Genomic DNA, 18,907 nt, shown 5'->3' on the forward strand with positions numbered 1-18,907 from the left:
AACACCTTGAAAACCTTTAAATAGCCTTAGAAAAAAAAAAACTACAAAAAACTAAAATCAACCCTAAATCAAAAATCTTATCGAGCTCAAATCTAGTTTTTTTTAGCTGATTCAAGGCACAAAAACATACCTCTAAGTGAACCACCCCCTTCATCAAATATAATCATTGACACCAAAATCGACTATTTTAGTGGTGAAAAATTTGTGTAAAACATCTGTTTTTTTCTCTCTCTATTGCAGGAATTTGAATGAATTCTTTATCTCTCCTATTCTCTTTTAAATTAAGGATTAAAAATAACAAAAATAAAACTTTTTAGCTCGTCACACAAGATTGAATTGAAAAAACGTTGAGGGATTGAACATTGTAAAATTTGTTAAAGTTTAAGAACTAAATTAAACTTTTTATTGTGAACCGTTTGAAAATATTATGTATTATAGTGGGTGCCATTACTCTGTCCCAATGTCTTTTAATCTTATCCTTAACCAAAAAATTGATACAATTGTCCTTTAATTTAGGCAAATAATTGGAAAGATTGAATAGGGTACCTGATGTTAAAACATGAACAATGTGCCACAGAGAAAAGAACCATGTCTTTTTTACATTTTTTAGTGATCAATAAAATATCAATATGTTTATTTATTTATTTTTCTTCTGACGGTGAGGTATTTTTGTGCTAGTTTCCTGAAAAAAGTGCTACAATTAAAAGTACGATGCAACCTTGGTTCTCGTGGTAGTGATGTTTCCGCCATGACTGCTCATCGGTGCATACAAGCTGCCTGTGGAAATCGCCATATGGGCGAGTTAAAACACTGCATGACAGTTTACAGTTGGAGACCAGGACAATTGGAGATGGCTGCAATGGGGAAACATAATGTATCTGCGTGGAGGTTGGAACTGTTGAGCAGTCAACTTGAGAATCGGGATGCAAATTTATAACAGTAAACGTTTGATCATGTTAAATGGAAGGATTAGGGTTCGTTTATTCCATGCACAGAGGGCCTTGCATTTAGACTGGAGGATTCTTGACACAGCCCAGCACCCGAATTTTCCATCCCAAATTGTAAATCCAGGAAAGAAAAACTACCGCGTGGAAAGCATTGTTGATCCAAAGAAAAAAAAAACCTGTACCTTTATCTTCCATTGGAGATGGCTGCAATGGGGCAGCATACATTTTCAACGAATAAAATGCATGGCCTTTTCAAGTCCATGGTAAATGTTTAGATTGATAGAACTCGTCTTGTTAAAAGCAACCTGTAACTTTGGCAACCTCAAAACTAAGGGAACACAGGGCACTCAACTTGCCCATCTTTACCAAATCTATCTACACAATGTTTTTCCAGGAATGACTGTGTCGAAGCCAGTACCTTGAGTAACATGATCGAAGACATGCTCAAGCGTTGAAGCTAATCATCAATATCTTCTGGATCAAAATCTTTAACCTTCACATCTGCATCTTCTCCATACTGAATGCAGTTGTCAATCTGGGACAGTATATATTGAATGCTGCGCAATAAAAACACAATTATCTTAACAAGGACGAGACAGCAGTCGAAAACAAAGTTAAAATGGAAAACATGGTAGAGGTCCAGATATCTTTGCCAGCAGCAACATGCTAAACCAAGCAGTGAAAACTTACAAAAGGGTTTCATATCACAGACACAACAATTTGCTCTCCAATTACAGAACTCTTAACATCTATCTTGCCCAAAAAATAATTAATATAACACCTGGAACTTCCAGGTAAATCGTATTTTCTGGCATCAATTATTTCATCTGATGATATTTTCTGAAAATGCTAGCCCATTGAATTGACATTTTGTGATGTTATTTTGAAAGTTCTATTGTAACTATATCTTATCAACCCAAGTTCACTTCAGATAGAAAAATCCAACAGCCTTGGCATCAACCATTCAAATGCCACAAATGGAAGAGAGATGAGAGGAGGGGGTACCTGCTCTCCTTCCTCAAGTCAAGAGGCACAAAACTCACCATGCTATATTGATCAACCTTATACCAAAAGAAAAGTAAAAATTAGTAACAAAGCAAATCAAGCAGACAATGGACACAGATATTAATTTAACCTCATGCTAAACAACAACTGCAGCTTCCAAGTCATGATATCAAATTTCATTTGTTTGCGACCCAATTTACCATGATAAAAAAAGAGAGACAAGGTCAAAGTAACCCAATGCAAAAACTGCGTCATATAAAATGAAGCAACTTTTGTTCCTAGAAACTCACCAGATCAACCAAAGCTTTGTTTAGCTTAAAAAACTGAGGTGCCATGTGTTGATTCAATTCAGACAACAAAACTTGACCCTGTGGGTTCAAGTACCTAAAAAGCAGGGGAAAAACATAGAAAAGATCGGCATATTCAGATTGACATGATAGCACTTTTAACAGAGTCGTGGAGAATTAATGAACTCACTTTCCAATATCCCTTTTGTTGGTTACAAGGTCCATCTTGGAGAGGATATTAACATGAGGCAATTCAAGTTGTACCATAGCAGAAAGAGATGCCATACACCCACTTATGAACTTGGTCACATCAGTGATAAACTGATAAAAATATAATCACAAACTAAGTGAGAGTGTAGTGATTAGTCAAATTTTAAGGTTGGTGCTTGTAAAAGAAAGGCAATAAAGGACAACTTTAACATACCTGTGAATCAAGCAAGTATACAACACAAACATTGAAATTTTTACTCTTCAAATGCTCCACAAAGTTTCGGAGCACTGGCACATGTGAAAAAAGTTCTATTTGGCCTATAAAACATTCACGTTTTATAAGAAGTAATCATAAATATTGTTGTCAAGAAAATAAACAAATGATAAAGTATAACAGGCCCTGACACATTCTCTCTTAAAACATGCGTTAACAAACCATGAAAAACTCTGGTAATTGGGAAAACTAGAAATATCTAATCAAATATTTCACATGCACCATAGCAGAAAGAGATGCCATACACCCACTTATGAACTTGGTCCCATCAGTGATAAACTGATAAACTAATCACTACACTTTCACCATACCAATATCCCTTTTGTAGGTTACAAGGTCCATCTTGGAGAGGATATTACCAATATCCCTTTCACCATACAAATATTTCACATGCACTATCTACTTTAGAATTATTCTTGATGATTCCCTTGAAAAGACAGTTCATTTGCTAAATTATCACAGGAAAAAACATCCTGATGGACAATTATAAGAGTGTGGGTGTGTGGCATCATACTAAAACAGACATGGAAAGATAAGTATGCATACCTGGGCAGTCAAAAACCAGGTAATCATCATCCATGTAATTATCCAACTCGTCAGTCAACCAGTCATCCAGATTGTCTTCCAGTTCTCTAATCATTAGATTAAGGCCCTTCAAATTTGACTCCAAAAATTGAAAGAAGATAGAAAAAAAAAAAAACTGGGTCTTTAAGGAGACCACAGCATGCTAATAGCATAGCCATTTCCAACCATTTGGACCAAATACAGAAGATAGCACATGAAGCAATTACACTAAAATCCATGCCTGTACTCTCAAACTATATGCTGAGAACACATAGACACAATTCCTTAAGCATTTTAACATTAAAGAGTAAAAATTCCCAGTAAACACATGAAGCAGCAAGAGTGTGCAACAAAGGGGAATGAAATAGTTTAATGAATGGAAAAAAAGAATAAAAGGAAACTCAAACATTGGACAAAGCAAAAGGATACTCCATGCAGTACATCAGAGCACCATTAGGACCCAACCCAAGTTCCTCCATAACATCATCCAAACAAATGAGTTCCCTGATATCTGCAAGCAAACAAGACTTGGAGCTAAAGATGTAAAATCAAACATTTTACCTTACTCCAAGACATCAAGCAACAGGTTAACTCGACTCACCCATAGCCACGGGATAGTCAAACTGTTCCGCTGCAGGATCAAGGTTCACAATATTTATTGAACGCCCTGTGGTTTCACAGTGTCGGTACAAACTGGAGCAATATGTTGACTGAATTGAAGCAACAAAAAAGTTCAATTGCATAAACAAGCCAAGGACAAGCAACCACACATGTACACACAAATGAGAAAACCTGAAAGGATTAGCAGGAAACAACATGGATTCAGCGGTAACAAACAGCATAAATAAAGAGTTAGAAGGTAGTAAATCACCTTGCCACTGCCAGCAGGGCCGATAACAAGCTGCGCGTAGCCCATGGTAACCCTTTTGAAACAGTTAGTGCTGGTAATTCACCAGGAACAGAGAGAAGCAAAAACCCGGAGGGACGAGAGAATGGCAACAGAAATATAGGCAGTAAACCAAACACCAACGGCAAATAACAAATTTAGGACATGAGAGGAATCCATAAACACCAGTGAGAGAGAGTCAACATTAGAAAAACCTGATTCATCAAATATAAAACAAAAGAAAAAAAAATACAAAAAAAAATCATAATTTATCCATTTAAATCACCAAAAATACAAACTGAGAAAACAGATTATTGAATAAATAAATACTATTAAGGCTCTGAATAATTTTCAAACCTTTCTAATATAATGATAAAGTTACATTGCGGATTTTTCTACCATAAAAACAGTACTGAAAAAAGAAAAAAAGCAAGCATCTTTTCGGTTACTAGGGTTTGGGGATCAATCACTTACCCGATGAATGTGGGCGAAAGTGGAAGAAGATAATTCTTGATGGAGTAATAATAGCTAGGGTTAGGGTTAGGGTTAGTGAAGGAAGCCAAGACGGATGGAGTGATAAAGGAAAGGAAAGTGCTAGGTACTTGGCTTGGTGCCTGTCTGACTTGTTCTTAAAGCCACAAGATACTGAAGTCTTTTCTTTAGAAATGTGATGCACGTTTTTTAATATATACGAGATGCTCGCTCACGCGCTGCCGCGGTTTTATAAAATAAATATATTTAATAGTGTTATAATTGTGAATTAGCGCTAGATAAGTAATAGAAACTAAAGATATGATGAGGCTAATATTTCATGACGGGAAAAAAAATTGTGTTGGTGATCAAAACTTAGAGACTGAACAAAATGATTTATAGCAATCCATAATGTTTTGGAAGGAAAGATACATTGCTTTCGCCATATGATTTAACTTTTCTGTTAATAAAAAGCAAAAAAAAATTACAAAGCTAAATTTTCTACCAACTTAATATTAAAAAAAAAACAACAAAGATAATTTCGGAAGGAAAAAACCTATAAGAAAAAAATTGTAGCAATTGATAATGTTTTATGAGGAAAACTACAGTATTTTCCCCAATACAATAAAATAAAATAAAAAACCATTTAGATAAATATTGTAGCAATCCTTAGTGTTTTGTAAGAAAAACTATAACGTTTTCCCTATATGATTTAACTTTATTGTAATTATAATTCTTCACCAACTTAATATTTTTTAAAAATGAACAAAGATAATTTTTGGAAAAAATAATTAAAAAAAATCATATGGGAAAAACACTGCAATAATTCATAGTGTTTTAAAGAAAAAAATTATAAAGCTAAATTCTAATCGGCTCAATATTAAAAAAAATATTAAATCGACAAAGATAATTTTAGAAAAAAAAATATTAAAAGAAAACACAAAAAAAAAAGGGGAAAAAATCATGTTGGAAACACTGTGGCAATTTACAGTGTTTTGTGATGAAAGTTATAGTGCTTCCCCACATGATTTAACATTATTTTATAATGATTTTTAATAGTAATTTTCAACAATGTTTTGTGAGGAAATGCTACAGTGCTTTCCTCACATGATTAAAATTTTATTACAAATTTAAATTCTAACCAACTCGATATTAAAAAAAAAATTGAATTTATTTAACTTACAAAAAAGATATTACAAAAAAGAAAAACACAAAAGAAACTGAAAAAAAACCATGTAAGGAAAAATTGTATCAATCCATAGTGTTTTGTGAGGAAAAACTTGTATTTATTTGTAATTGCAATTATTAACCAGCTTAATATTTAAAAAATAAAACTGACAAAGACAATTTTAGAAAAAAAAACATAACAAAACAGAAAAAAAACCAGATGAAAAAAATATCGTAGCAATCCATAGTAATTTGCGAGGAAAGTTACAGTGCTTTCCTCACATATTGTAACTGTAATTTTTAACCAGCTTAATATTAAAAAATAAAATAAAAAAAGATAATTTCAGAGAAAATAAAAACAAAAACAAAGAAAACCATGCAGAGAAACACTGTAACAATCAACAATGTTTTAAAGAAAAAAAAATTACAAAACTAAATTCTTAATCAGCTCAATATAAAAAAATTAATAAATATAATTTTGAAAAAAAATAATAGAAGAACTAATTGGAAAAACACCGTAGCAATCCACAATATTTTAAAAAAAAAAATTACAAAGCAAATTTTTAATCAGTTTAATATTTAAAAAGTAAAATTTAATAAAGAAAACATTTTAAAAGAAAATTAAACAAAAAAAAAAAGAAAAAAAAAAGCAAAGTTGGAAAAAAAAAGGAAAGCAATTTGAAAAAAAAAAGAGAAAAAAACAAAAAAAAGAAGAGGGAAAGTTGAAAAAAAATGAAAAAAAGAAAAAAAGAAAAAAAGAAAAGAGGAAAGCACTGTGGATTACTGTTGTAATCCACAGTGCTTTGTGTGTGGGGAACAGTGATTCCCCCACACCATTTAGATATTGTTAATAATATATATTTTAAATGTGTTAATTTTTATTTTATTTTAAATATTCAAATACATTAAAAAAAATAATAAAAATATTAATAAATATTAAAGCTTTGCTTGTTTCCTAAAAATTATTTCCGTTGTCATTAGAAAAATTAGTTAATGAAAAACACTTTCCGGTCAATAGTTAAAAAAAAAATTTCATTTGATTTTTCAGGAAAGTGTTTTTTCTTTTTATTTTGAGTAAAAAACACTTTCTAGAAATTGTGAAAAAAATTACAAATATATATTATTTGTTGATTATATCAAATTTGGTCCTTAAACTTTTGATTGTTGTATATATTTTATTTTGAATATTTGTTTTTCAATTTCATCCCTTAGAATTTAATTTTTATATTAATTTTGGTCCTTATTTTTATAATTGTTATTTACTTTTTCCTTATCATTTTTTAATTGAAATTTTTTATCTATCAAATTTCATCATCATTCTTTTGATTGTAACTTATTTTATTTGAAATAATTTATGAAATATTAATTATTATTATTATTTTAATTTCTTCATCATTTTATTTTTTTTATTTTTAGATTTGATTTCTATTATTTTGATTATTATTTATTTTATTTGAGATAATTTATGAAATTATATATTTTTTTTTCAATTTCATTCAACTTTTTAATTTGTAAGATTTGTTCTTTATTATTTTAATAAACTTGAAAAAAATTAAACATTAATAAGTTATTTCTAATTTATTTTCCATGATACTACAAAACACTGAAAAATATTTTTCAACTTATTTTTCATTACACTACCATACATCAAAAAATAATTCACTTTTCCAGAATTTATTTTCCAAAAAAAAATTACTTTCCAGCAAACAAACGGAACCTAATATAAAATATTTTCAAAAAAATTTAAAATTTTGAAAAGTTTAAGATTTATAAATTATTTTTTTATTTGAAAATATATTAAAATATTTTTTTTTTATTATTTTTTCAATTTTTTTTTTAATATTAATAGTTTAAAACAAATAATTTAAAATAAAAAAAATAAAAATTTTAAAAAGTACATTTAAACCACAACAATACCTACAAAATCTAAAGAGATGATTTTGCTTTATTAACGCGTCAGTTTCAGGGCTTTGCTTATTAATAAAGAACAAGAGGCTCTTCAGTCTCACAGTCACACCCTTGTTTTATTCCACGCGTCGTTAAGAAGATAAAACATGATTTAATAAATAATGAATATTACACACTGTTAATTATAATTTAGCCCTGAAACGAATTAGTTAGATTCCATGTGATTTTTTATAATTGTTTCGGAGTGTGTTTATAACTATTTTGAGTACTTTTTAAAATTAATTTTAATTTTTTAAAAAATATTAAATTAATATTTTTTTTATAATTTTGATATATTAATACCAAAAACTTCAAAACAATTATTTAAAAATATTATACACTACATTATTAAATATACAAATCGTTTGTTTATTCAACTTTAGAATGTTGAGGTATTTTCAATCTAATAAATTTTTAATCTAATAAATATTAAATACCAAATGTTTTTGATATTGATTTAAAAATATATTAAAATATAAAAAAATAAAATATTTTTAAAATACAAAAATAATATACCAAAAAAAAAAATTAAAAAAAACATTCGAGGGAAAAAAAATACCAATCCCACAACCTTAACAATCTCAAGGGACGAATTAATTAGAATTGTTAAACCATAAGAACCGAGCAACATGTCACTCAACTACTTACCCTAATAACCGACAAGCCGTTTTCTCCTCTCCCCCTAATCCGCACACGAGTCACGAAGAAGCAGATAGAGAGAAGAAGATAAAAAACCATACCGGAATTCCGTCGCCGTCGAAAGATTTCGGTATTTCAAATGGTTCAGTTGTTCTTAAGAGAAGAACCTAAGAGGAAAGAAGACGTGCGTGAGGAAGATAGTGAACGTGCAAAGCGAATGATACGTCTTTTGAAGGAACTAGAATCAGTTATTTGGTCACTGATTACTCGATCAGAAGCACGTTTATGGCTTTACAACACTATATCATGCATCACCTCCCTTACTCCTTACCAAAAAAGAGAGGTTTTTGTGAGCTTATTGAGGAAGACGAGCAAGAAAGCTTTAGCTTCCCAGCTCTGGCAATTGATTTTTCAGAAGAGACCGCACGAAGCAGGAACACTTTTGGCCGAGAGAAGTTATGTGCTTGAGAAATTCTTTCAAGGCAAGTTTTTTTTTTACCTCTCATTTGTTTTCGCTAATTGTGTTTGGCCTTTTTAATTAGGGTTTGATTAGTGAAATTGTTAATTTCGTGAATATTAAAAGGTGATTGATTGATTTGATTGTGAATTAATTTTTCTTTGTTCTTTTATTTGATTTTATTTACTCGTGCAGGAAATCAAACCCGTATATTGCAATGGTTTTCCAACTTCTCCAGTACTGGATTAAGGCATAAAAAAGGTGCCAAAGCGCTTTCCCAATTCGCGTTTGTGCATCGAAATATATGTTGGGATGAGCTTGAGTGGAAGGGTAAACATGGGCAATCCCCTGCTGTGGTTGCAACCAAGCCACATTACTTTCTTGAGTTGGATATCCTACGAACGGTGGAAAATTTTCTTGAAAATGTGCCTGACTTTTGGACTTCTAGAGAGTTTGCTGACTCGTTAAGAGACGGTGATATTTTTTTTGTCGAGACGAAATTCTTTGTAGATTTTTTTGTGGGGTTGATGTATGAAGAGGATTCAAGAGATGTATGGGAAGTCATTAATGAGTTTCTTATGGAGGAGTCTTTCTCTGTTTTGTGTCAGCATCTCCTTATCACACTTGAAGAGCAGGAGTTCTGTTCTTTTCTTGAATCGCTTTGTAAATATTTGAATCGGAGAATGGAACCGAATGATTTTGGGGATTCTTCTTGCCTGCTTGAGTTTGTGCTCTCTAAATTCAGTGGTTATGAATCTATTGATCAGTTGCTTCTGTTGAATGCGGTTATTTATCGAGGACGTCAACTTCTAAAGCTTTTGCATGATGAAGAATCCCAGGAGGAACAGGCAAAAATTAATGATATTGTGTCTAATATCTGCTCAATTTCAAGCAGTACTAACAGCTTTGTCCCTATACTGAATGAGTGCCTAAAGATGAGAACCACTGGAGGAATCAAGATCTTGGGGCTGCAGTCATGGGCCTTTCATTATGCATTATCAGAGAAATGCCAGAGTGCAGAGGCCTGGGAATCCTTATTTTCAAATAATGGTATAAGTTTCCGCAAATCTGATAGATTCGCGCTGCTGCATGGTGATGAATTGTTGGAAGAAAATGACTCTGAAATGGATGATAGAGCGTCAACTAAAAGAAAGAGCAGGAAGAAAAAGAAAAGTAAAAAGAAAAGGAAAAGGAACTCCGATGACGACGACAGCTATGACCATGGTCTGCTGGATTTAGACACATCAAATAGTAAACTAGGTTTGCAAGCTAGGGATGGGAGTTGGTTGCTCTCAACAGATGGGTTTTCTGCATCATGGACTAACGTGAGTTGCATTGTTCATGCTCTATATGAAACATCTAGATTATTTTACTAGTATGGAATTTTTTTCTGTTGATATTGCGTTCTTGCAAATCTTCATGCTACAAGTGAGGAATGCCTGTCGTGTGATCTTTCATGCTATGATATGATGTGCTGCCGTCCTTTATGGCCTTGTTAGCAATACATGTTGCATTAGACATTTCTATATAGCTAAAGCTTGTCAAATCACCTGGCAATAAATCCTGGTGTGGTCTTTTTAAAATCTCAAGTCTGCCCTCTACTTTATCTTTACATTACCTTTGACATAGGTGCTAAGAGATAAGAAACTGTCTTTAATGTGAAAACACATCAAATATTTTTGTTTTTTTTTTTTCCGATCCTCTTGAATTGCTCTTACGAGTCATTCTTTCTTATCTTCCACATAGCTTTCATATATTAAGATTTCTTCTTAGTTTAGGTGACAGATAAAAGACCAACAGTGTGTTTTACTAACCATCTGGTCATTGTGATTTTCTGCAGGCAGATCTCCCGGAACACCTCTCAAAGTTTTGCTTTTCCACGTGGATGAAGTGGGCATTTGCTAAGTGGAGGAACGCGGCTTAATTTTGTGCGGCTTAGCTATTAGCCATTTCTCCTAGGGTATTGTGTAGAGGTGCAGGGGAAGGAAGGGAGAGGTCTCCTTTCTTTAGGTTTCATCTCTTTGATAGCTGATGATTCCCATTCTTTTCAGTGGGTCAAGAATTGACTCGGAGCAAATCCAGATGAATGTCAAGCATTTCTGCTTTTGATGAATAAACTAGGAGATCTCATGACTGCATTTGGGCATCTCATTAGGCGTGGACTTGCTGCCAGACTAAGCTATAGGGTTAAAAGTTTGCCAGAAAAACATTCATCTGCCATCAGCAATGCTGCAAGGTTTGAGCCCCAAGCTTCTGTCATGCAACAGAATTGCATCTCTTCGGACTACATGTTTTCTAGGGTAACATCACCCCATTATACCAGCAGCATTTAATTTCTTAGCTCGATTGGGCCAATCGGGGCCTGGTCCAATCTCCATCAGAGCAGCATTTAATTTCTTAGCTCGATTGGGCCAATCGGGGCCTGGTCCAATCTCCATCAGGGGTATAAGATCAGTTTTTGGAAGCAAGACAAGACTGTAACTTTTGGTTTCCAAGGATGGTGGCAAATTTCTTCACCAGGAAACTTTTCATGTCCATACAACTTGGTGCTAAAATTTGGTCCTTGCTGACCTAGCAAGTTTCTAATACCATCGACTTGTACACCGCTGCATGCATGAGCTTACAGGAGTTTCTCTTCCATTTCCTACCAATTTGACATGCATGCAATGGTCAATCTAGATGAAGCATGGCTCGGATATTGGGATTGCAGGACTGAAACTTCGACTCCTGATTAATTCGCCAAAAAATAACCAAATTATAACCATTTTTCAAGTACTTATTTCTTCTCGTCTGTAAGATGTTTATTGTCGTAATATATAACCATTGTTGTAAACTTAAAAAGAAATCAAATATAATTATGATTATAAAGTGAAGAAAGCAATTATTCATGTTTGCAAATATCAGGTTCAAAAACACAAACATCAAACTCTTAAATGTATCGTTTGATTAAAATGGGAAATATATTTGGAAGAAGTGTTTGAAAAGTGAGGTTATCGGATTTAAAATCGATCATTTATTTGTCAAAAATAAACTTCTGTTTGCGATTCTCTCTAGATCTTAGGCGGTGGGTTTCGAATAAACCTAACTTGGACCAATCAACCGAGCTTTTGGCTACTGCAGGAGCCTTTTTCGCATGGCAAGCAAGCTCGAATGCTCCAAACTCAAATTCACTAAAAACAAACGAATTACAAGTAGAACTTGGGTGGCGTGCGGATCATTTGAAGGGTCGTAATCTGAAAAGCTCACAATATGAACTAAAAGCCGATCACATCGAGCTTCTTGTAGGAAGCATTATCCACTGACAATATGCAAGAAATTGTGGGTCCGATACGCATGTGGCGGCACCTTGAATATGATTTTCCAAACATTTCTTGCCAAGGCTATTAAGTGGATCAGATTTCAGCAACACTTTATTTTAATCTACACGTCAGGTACAATAAACAGCAATTGTTCACAACTCAAACAATGACACGTCAATCACTTTCACACCAGTTTCTCATGCTGTGAATCACATACAGCACGGATGTCGACATATCTCAAAGAGCCTCATCACCTTCATTATCAGGCACCCACGAGACTTCTGTTCCAGCTCCGTCAAGCCCTACGGATAAAGAAACGGACACAAAAGTTAGCCAGAATCTGGTAAAACATTCTTTAGAACAACATTCAGTGGTGTAAATGCGAGTCGGATACACACAAATCACATTGTACTTGAATGAATAAAGGTGCGCAGAGAGAAATGGATAAAAAGGAAAATGGAAACGCATTGCCATTCATCTTGTTAAGGTAGACCTAAAATGCGGAACAAAACAAAAGTAGACATAGAACTGTGCATAAATCTAGAGGCAAATTCCATCATTTATGGGGGCTTGAATACCAATATTAGTAAAATTGTCTGTAATAAGTTCGCGTTTCTAGAGCATGCGTTCAGGCACTAACACACACGAAAATAATGAAACTTATAAAAAGAGCAAGGGGAAAGGTGACTTGTAGAATCTTACAAACTCATTTTTTTTCCAATAGAAATGATGAGTCAAAATTCTTTTTAGTTTATCATCCATCTTTCACAGTTTCTGTTCTTAGAGTTCCTTGACCAATGGAATGCTGCTTTAATAATTCCTAATCCACAACTGTCTCATTACAGCAAATGAGCGCTAGAACCAACAATACCACTTGTACCCTTCAACTCAAGCCATGGTTTCCCTCTTTTCCTTCCCACTGCCCTACCCGAAAACTAGTTTCCAGAACATATTTGCTAACAAGACTGCTCAATTGATATGGTGCAAGTGATTGACTGAAATTGTGTTCCCACTTTAATAACATATAGAACAGTCTAATACACAAGACAAGTCCTGAAGACCAGAAATGACAATACTACTGACTAAACATCCCACAACTATAGCAGAAATCCAAAAAGAGAAGTGCAAGCAAAACAAGGATAAATTCAGTGGCACATTGATATTAGATACAGAAACTTAAGTCTTGGGAGTGGTCTAGAGCTGTGATTTTTGAGAAACAAAATCAAAAAATTCCATCTCTCAAAAAATGAATGATGTTGCCACAAGGACATTGTGTTATATAATTAAAAACACTAGCATTTGTAAATTGGGAATTGATAATGGCACTCCATCAATTCATAACAGCACTTCACTTTAGCTAATATTCAAATACATTTATTTCACAACTTGTGAAGTGCCACTATGAATTGATGGAGAGGCATCATCATCAACCTGGTAAAACTATTGCAATGACACCCAGCAAAGACTTCTAGAAACAAGAGTTTCTGAAACCTTAGAAAGAAAAGAAAAAAACAATGGCCATGGGTTTAGTTACAGAAAAGCATCAGTGAGAAAAAAAGCAAGAATAAAAATCAATCTCACACCCTTGTCCATCTTGTGGGTCCTACATGAAACCTACGCCATGAGTCAGTATAATCAGCAAAAACTTCCACCCCCATGTGAACAATCCACAAGTTATTCTCCAACCACCAGTTTTTGGTTATTCAAATCAGCATCGCAGTAAACCACTGATTAGTTAGAGGCAAGCAAGCTGCTAGAAACTTGTGCCATCATACAACTTGACCGTAATGCAAGGAGATAAGGATTGTTATGGTAATAGAATCTATTATCATGATAGCATAGGAAACTTACCCAATGAAACATATGCTGGCAAGCTAACATACTTCGGACATGAGCTCTTTGAAGTGTACATGTCATTTTGAATTACACAGTCCCGAGGCTGTAAAAGAAAGAGTCAAAACACAAAGCAATTTTCTTCATGAAAAAGGAGGAACAATTTGAAATATAAAATTTTACAACAATGGATGTTCTGCAGACACAAAAGCACGTGAATTATGCCAGACTAAGGGGCTTCATTTAGAATACTAACATCATAATTTCCTCATCTGATCCATCAATAATACATAGGAAAACAGGATAAAAATTTTGGTAATCAGAAGAACTGTTAGGATTAAATTATTGTGACTTTTTGCAGTTTAAAGTCAAAGATAAAGAACAGACAAACAGCAGTGGGCCTCTAACCTCTTAACATCATTCGTGTACAAAGTTACCGCCATAATACCTGTTTGCTTGTTGCTCTAAAAACAATGAATACCTGAATGTTCTTCTCTAAGCAGTTTAACTAGGACTGAAATGTACACCATGAGAAGCATAAAGAACAAAGTCTAACCTTGAAATCCTTATAGAAGCATAAACGAAGTTCCTCCAAATCCCCCTTTGAGCAAACCAGTTGCGGGGTTGCATGGAAAGCATTCTCGATAGCAGATACAATGCCTCCAAGAGGATATTTCTCACTATTTGAAGGAACATATCCTGCTTCATTCAGTACTTTCTGGCATCAAGAATTGAAAAAGATAGTTATTGGTCAAATCAATGAGCAAAATAATTTCACATACAAATTGTTCCCCAATATATTTTAATTTTCAACACAAAATCATGTATAAGAGCATAAAATGATTGACAACTGACATACACGATCATAAATTCTGAAACTGAAGATTGACAGTTTATTGAATAGAATTTCAACTACATTATTAGTAAATGGAGGCAACACAAGGTGGATTAGTTAGCAAAACAAAATTATAGGAACGTGCACAAATTAGATGCTTATCTAGATGGTATTTATAATCATGATATAAAAGAGTGTTTAATATTTGACTATATTACATGTGTTCAATAAAATTAGATCAAAACCAACACCTGCATAATACATATAATCTTCCTCTAATACACACACACACAGCCACATATAATCTTCCTTTTTATCTATAATATTGTTCAAGATTCTTGTCTATGTTAAAAGTAGTTTACTAGACATTAAAAGTTCATTAATCATCACAAAACTCCTGACCACTTACTGTAACATTATATTTAAAGTAGACATTGAGGGTTGTTGAGAAGTAACTATATTCATCATGAACAACTGGAGAGGAGCAAGTTCCATGCTTCTCTGCAAGAACAGAGAAAAAGGGTAAGTAGAGAATTTTGCATACAAAACATATGCAAAATTCATTCCAGAGACATCCATAATTTTATGCCTTCTAGACCCTCCAACTGAAGGTTAATGCCACGGAAAAACTCGTATGAAAATTCACATTCAATTACTGGTTAACATACTCAATAGGAAGCAAAGCTCACATGCAAAGGCGTTCAGCAAATTTTTGTATTTGATATCTTCTAATGCCAAATACCATTCAAAATAACAAATGGCATTTTATTTTCATCAGTAGAGAAACAAATAAATACATAAAAGAAATTTGAGAGCATTGAAGATCATCATATCTTTCATCTGTGAGTACAGCATCGCAATCCAATGTCAACTTTTTTTTTTTTTTTTTTTGACAAATACATTCAAATGTCATCCATCATCATACAGTAACAAAATATCATCAACCTTTGTATCAAATGTTCTTATTCGGTCCCCAAACATGATACAGAATGTTTTTCCTGTGACACATAGCTTCCATGGGCTGCCACTTCTTGACCTGTCTAGCTTGTGGTTTGTCTTACACTTAACTGTCCCCAAGTCAGCAGTTAACAAAAAAACCTTGAATTAAAATTTTATGTCTTTCACTAAATTAGTCAAAGAGCTGGACATTAGCATTGCACATGGCCTCTGAATATCTACCACCATATCTTATTATTTGTGATATATGCATAATAGAGAAAGCTTTGCATCCATCATGAGAAAGTACTAGGTATCTGAAAGTGTAACACAGGCGCCCATCATCTAAAAATGTTAGCTAGAGTTGCTTTGGCTATTATAAGGCCCAAGTTATGTAACAAGGATCTCTCAATACACTACCAGGCATTGGATATGGGTCTACATGTTACCACTCCCTTTCTGTTTAAATCTAAAAGACAGCGAACTACGATGCAATCATATCATTTAAGAGAGCAAAAGTTGAAGACAGTTACCCCACTGCCAATGTGTTTCCCCCATTTTCGCCATCACATAGCATGAAAAACAAAGTATTGTCAGTTTGGAATCATAGAAAACGATAATTTAGCCACAAACAGAGTCAGAAGTTGAAACCACCTCATGTGCCCAAAAGGATCCTTTTGTACCACGGCAAGATGATGGTGAACCACAACTAAGAGATGGCCAATACTTCTCTAGAGCATCATGCAATGTGGAGATCTGCATGTTACAAAAATAGTTTGGGTACTTGGGAAATAAAAGTAGCATGGAAACAGAGCTGATGTTTTAAACACAGGAGTTAACCAAAATACATGCTTGAAGATATACATGCAAACACACCCCTATTCTATGTGTATGCATGTTATGGTTGGTTAAAATCTTCTGAAAAGGTCTGAAGAGAAATTGCAGCCTGTAAGAAAAGATAAGATCCAAAAGGCTTACTTACATGAAATAGGTAATTGCATCATAAATACATATAAGAGCATGAAATGCACCCATATCAGCTGACCATGCTATACAGCTTCCCATTAAGAATACAAAAATGGTTGCCAGAACTTAAAAAAAAAATTAAATGTGGAAAACCTCACATACCCTGGTACTAATACCTTATTATTCATGTCTAGAAAAAGGCATATAGCATAGCTATCAGACCCAATTCCTTGCATTACGAGACCGAATGATGCTTTTCTGTTCTCTATAGGAATATTGCATAACGTGCAAGCATTTTCATAATTTTGGCAGTGATTCTACAACTTAATTTGTCCAAAAAATACAAAGTCAAGATCACTTTTAGTGCAAACTATTTTCTATCACTTAAAACTCCATTGCAAAGGCATTATCTCATACGCGTGAGTAAGATTCAAATGCAGCATATGGAGGAGCAAGAGAAAGATACCTCCTTTTCATTGAAATCGGATTGAGTACAACACGCAGGCCACGTTCCATCATTATAGTCAGGCCAGAGACCATCTATCCACACAAGAATAGTAAACACATTAGCATGATAACAATCAGGTTCCAAAAATGCAAGTAAAAAAGGAGACCCAACCACCAGCCTTTTTAGTCCTTAGATTCACCAAATTGAGATTTGTAACATAAAGAATTCTACTTACGGATTGTAAATTCAGTCGGAGCATTTGCGCTGGGCACAAAAAAAAAAACATAAACACACGACAGATGCTATGTTAGTTCCACTGCCAGGTTTTCTTTCCATTACAAAAACAAAAAAATATAAAAAAAATAGAATAAAAGAATTCCTTCAGGCACAAGCTAAATCACACAAACTTTATTGAATCAGAAACCGTTAAGTTCAGAATCGGAAAAGTAATTAGAAGCCAGAATAGAAGGGCAGAGCAAAAATACCCTCGGCAACAAGCATTTTTGGAGCAGCAATGGCGGGTGTGGCGGCAGTAGGTGCCAGGCCATTGCAGAGACAAGGCGAAGTAATCGAATTCCCTCTGTCCTTCTACTGCACTCGCTTCCTCGATCATGCAATACGATGCCGTTACGAAGACGAGCAGCACGAACAGCGTTTGGACAGAGAGAGATGCCATCATTGAGAGAGATGCTGTTTTTAGTAGTTGCTTGTTGAAGCGTTTACCACCACATGTTGCGGTTTCTTTTTATTATTATAGAGAGAGAAGGATTCGCGCAGTTATCAACCAGGGGTAGAACTGTCATTCAGGTAGCAGTTTAGGAAAACGATGCCCTGTGGGCCAGTGGGATATGCGTGCATTAGGCAAAATTGATTCCGAAGCTAGTGGAAGCTAACACTTTTTTTTTTTTATTTTTTTCTTTCACTTTTATCATTTCATATTTGAGATATTCATCTTTAATTACTATTACTAATCATCTATTACCAATCACTAATTACTATTAATAAACTAAAAAAATACAACAAAACACACTTTTTTTCCATGTACTTTTAGTTTTAGTTGTTTATTTTCTTTCATAAAACTTTTTTTTCCGCATGTTTTACTTTCTTTATGTTATGAAAAATTTACTTTGAATCTTCAAGTTTTTTAAAAAGTTTAATTTAACTTTTAAAGTTTTTTTTTCATATTTAATTCTTATTGTTTTATGTATTTTTATTTTAATTGTATAATTTTTTTTTTTATTTAGTCATGAGATGTTGCAAAAAGTTAGTTTGTTTGTAGGAGTTTTCATAGAGGTTTATTTTGGTTCCTAAAGGTTTTTATTTTTATATTTTAAGCCCTTTTAGTTTTAGGTATTCTACATTTGGGTCCTAGAAATTCAATTTTCTCATGTTTAGGTTCCTAGATGTTGAGAGAGGGGAGAAAAAGTCATCGAAAAAAAAAAAGGAGATAAGTGAGAAAGATTTTTATTGGCTATTTTCTAACCATAAAAAATACATGTTTTCATCAAATAAAAAAAATGAATAAAGAAAAGAGGATTTTGACTCCAAAATATATATTTTTTCTCATGATTTTAAATTATTAGAATTCTTGAAAATATTTGTTTTAATTATCTTAGTTTTTTATTCAAACAACTGTTCTGTTAATAAAAAAAAAACATGTTTCGTTAAAACATGATGAAATACATAAATAAGAAGTGAGGATTTTGACTAAAGAAATGCATTTTTTTTTCTTTAGA

At 33.3% G+C, this 18,907-nt stretch overlaps 3 protein-coding genes across 5 annotated transcripts; 1 reads left to right on the plus strand and 2 right to left on the minus strand.

Moving 5' to 3' along the window:
• Positions 1-1,111: 1,111 nt before the first annotated feature.
• On the minus strand, positions 1,112-4,812 carry LOC118041183 (GPN-loop GTPase 3). 3 transcript variants are annotated; one of them, XM_035048405.2, is made up of 10 exons: positions 4,648-4,812; positions 4,159-4,228; positions 3,889-3,997; positions 3,717-3,798; positions 3,270-3,355; positions 2,664-2,767; positions 2,430-2,560; positions 2,243-2,336; positions 1,953-2,008; positions 1,112-1,504 (listed from the first exon to the last, which is right to left on the minus strand). In XM_035048405.2, exons 2-10 carry the CDS (start codon positions 4,201-4,203, stop codon positions 1,405-1,407), a joined length of 807 nt encoding a protein of 268 aa, XP_034904296.1. In that variant the 5' UTR covers positions 4,204-4,228; positions 4,648-4,812; the 3' UTR covers positions 1,112-1,404. The 3 variants fall into 3 exon arrangements, with proteins under 3 accessions (XP_034904296.1, XP_034904287.1, XP_073260324.1); XM_035048396.2 differs by having other exon boundaries at positions 4,159-4,388; positions 4,648-4,811; XM_073404223.1 differs by having other exon boundaries at positions 3,889-4,079; positions 4,159-4,388; positions 4,648-4,810.
• A 3,570-nt stretch (positions 4,813-8,382) lies between these two features.
• On the plus strand, positions 8,383-11,735 carry LOC118041175 (uncharacterized). Its single transcript, XM_035048383.2, has 3 exons — positions 8,383-8,879; positions 9,050-10,179; positions 10,695-11,735. The coding sequence occupies exons 1-3, from the start codon at positions 8,537-8,539 to the stop codon at positions 10,776-10,778; spliced, it is 1,557 nt and encodes a 518-aa protein (XP_034904274.1). The 5' UTR covers positions 8,383-8,536; the 3' UTR covers positions 10,779-11,735.
• Positions 11,736-12,242: 507 nt separating this feature from the next.
• On the minus strand, positions 12,243-17,902 carry LOC118041172 (ribonuclease 2). Its single transcript, XM_035048368.2, has 9 exons — positions 17,657-17,902; positions 17,407-17,435; positions 17,190-17,263; positions 16,412-16,513; positions 16,291-16,294; positions 15,231-15,322; positions 14,543-14,704; positions 14,005-14,092; positions 12,243-12,455 (listed from the first exon to the last, which is right to left on the minus strand). The coding sequence occupies exons 1-9, from the start codon at positions 17,848-17,850 to the stop codon at positions 12,391-12,393; spliced, it is 810 nt and encodes a 269-aa protein (XP_034904259.1). The 5' UTR covers positions 17,851-17,902; the 3' UTR covers positions 12,243-12,390.
• Between the last annotated feature and the right edge of the window lie 1,005 nt (positions 17,903-18,907).

The sequence above is a fragment of the Populus alba genome, chromosome 14 (genome assembly GCF_005239225.2).
Source record: "Populus alba chromosome 14, ASM523922v2, whole genome shotgun sequence".
Lineage (NCBI taxonomy): Eukaryota > Viridiplantae > Streptophyta > Magnoliopsida > Malpighiales > Salicaceae > Populus > Populus alba.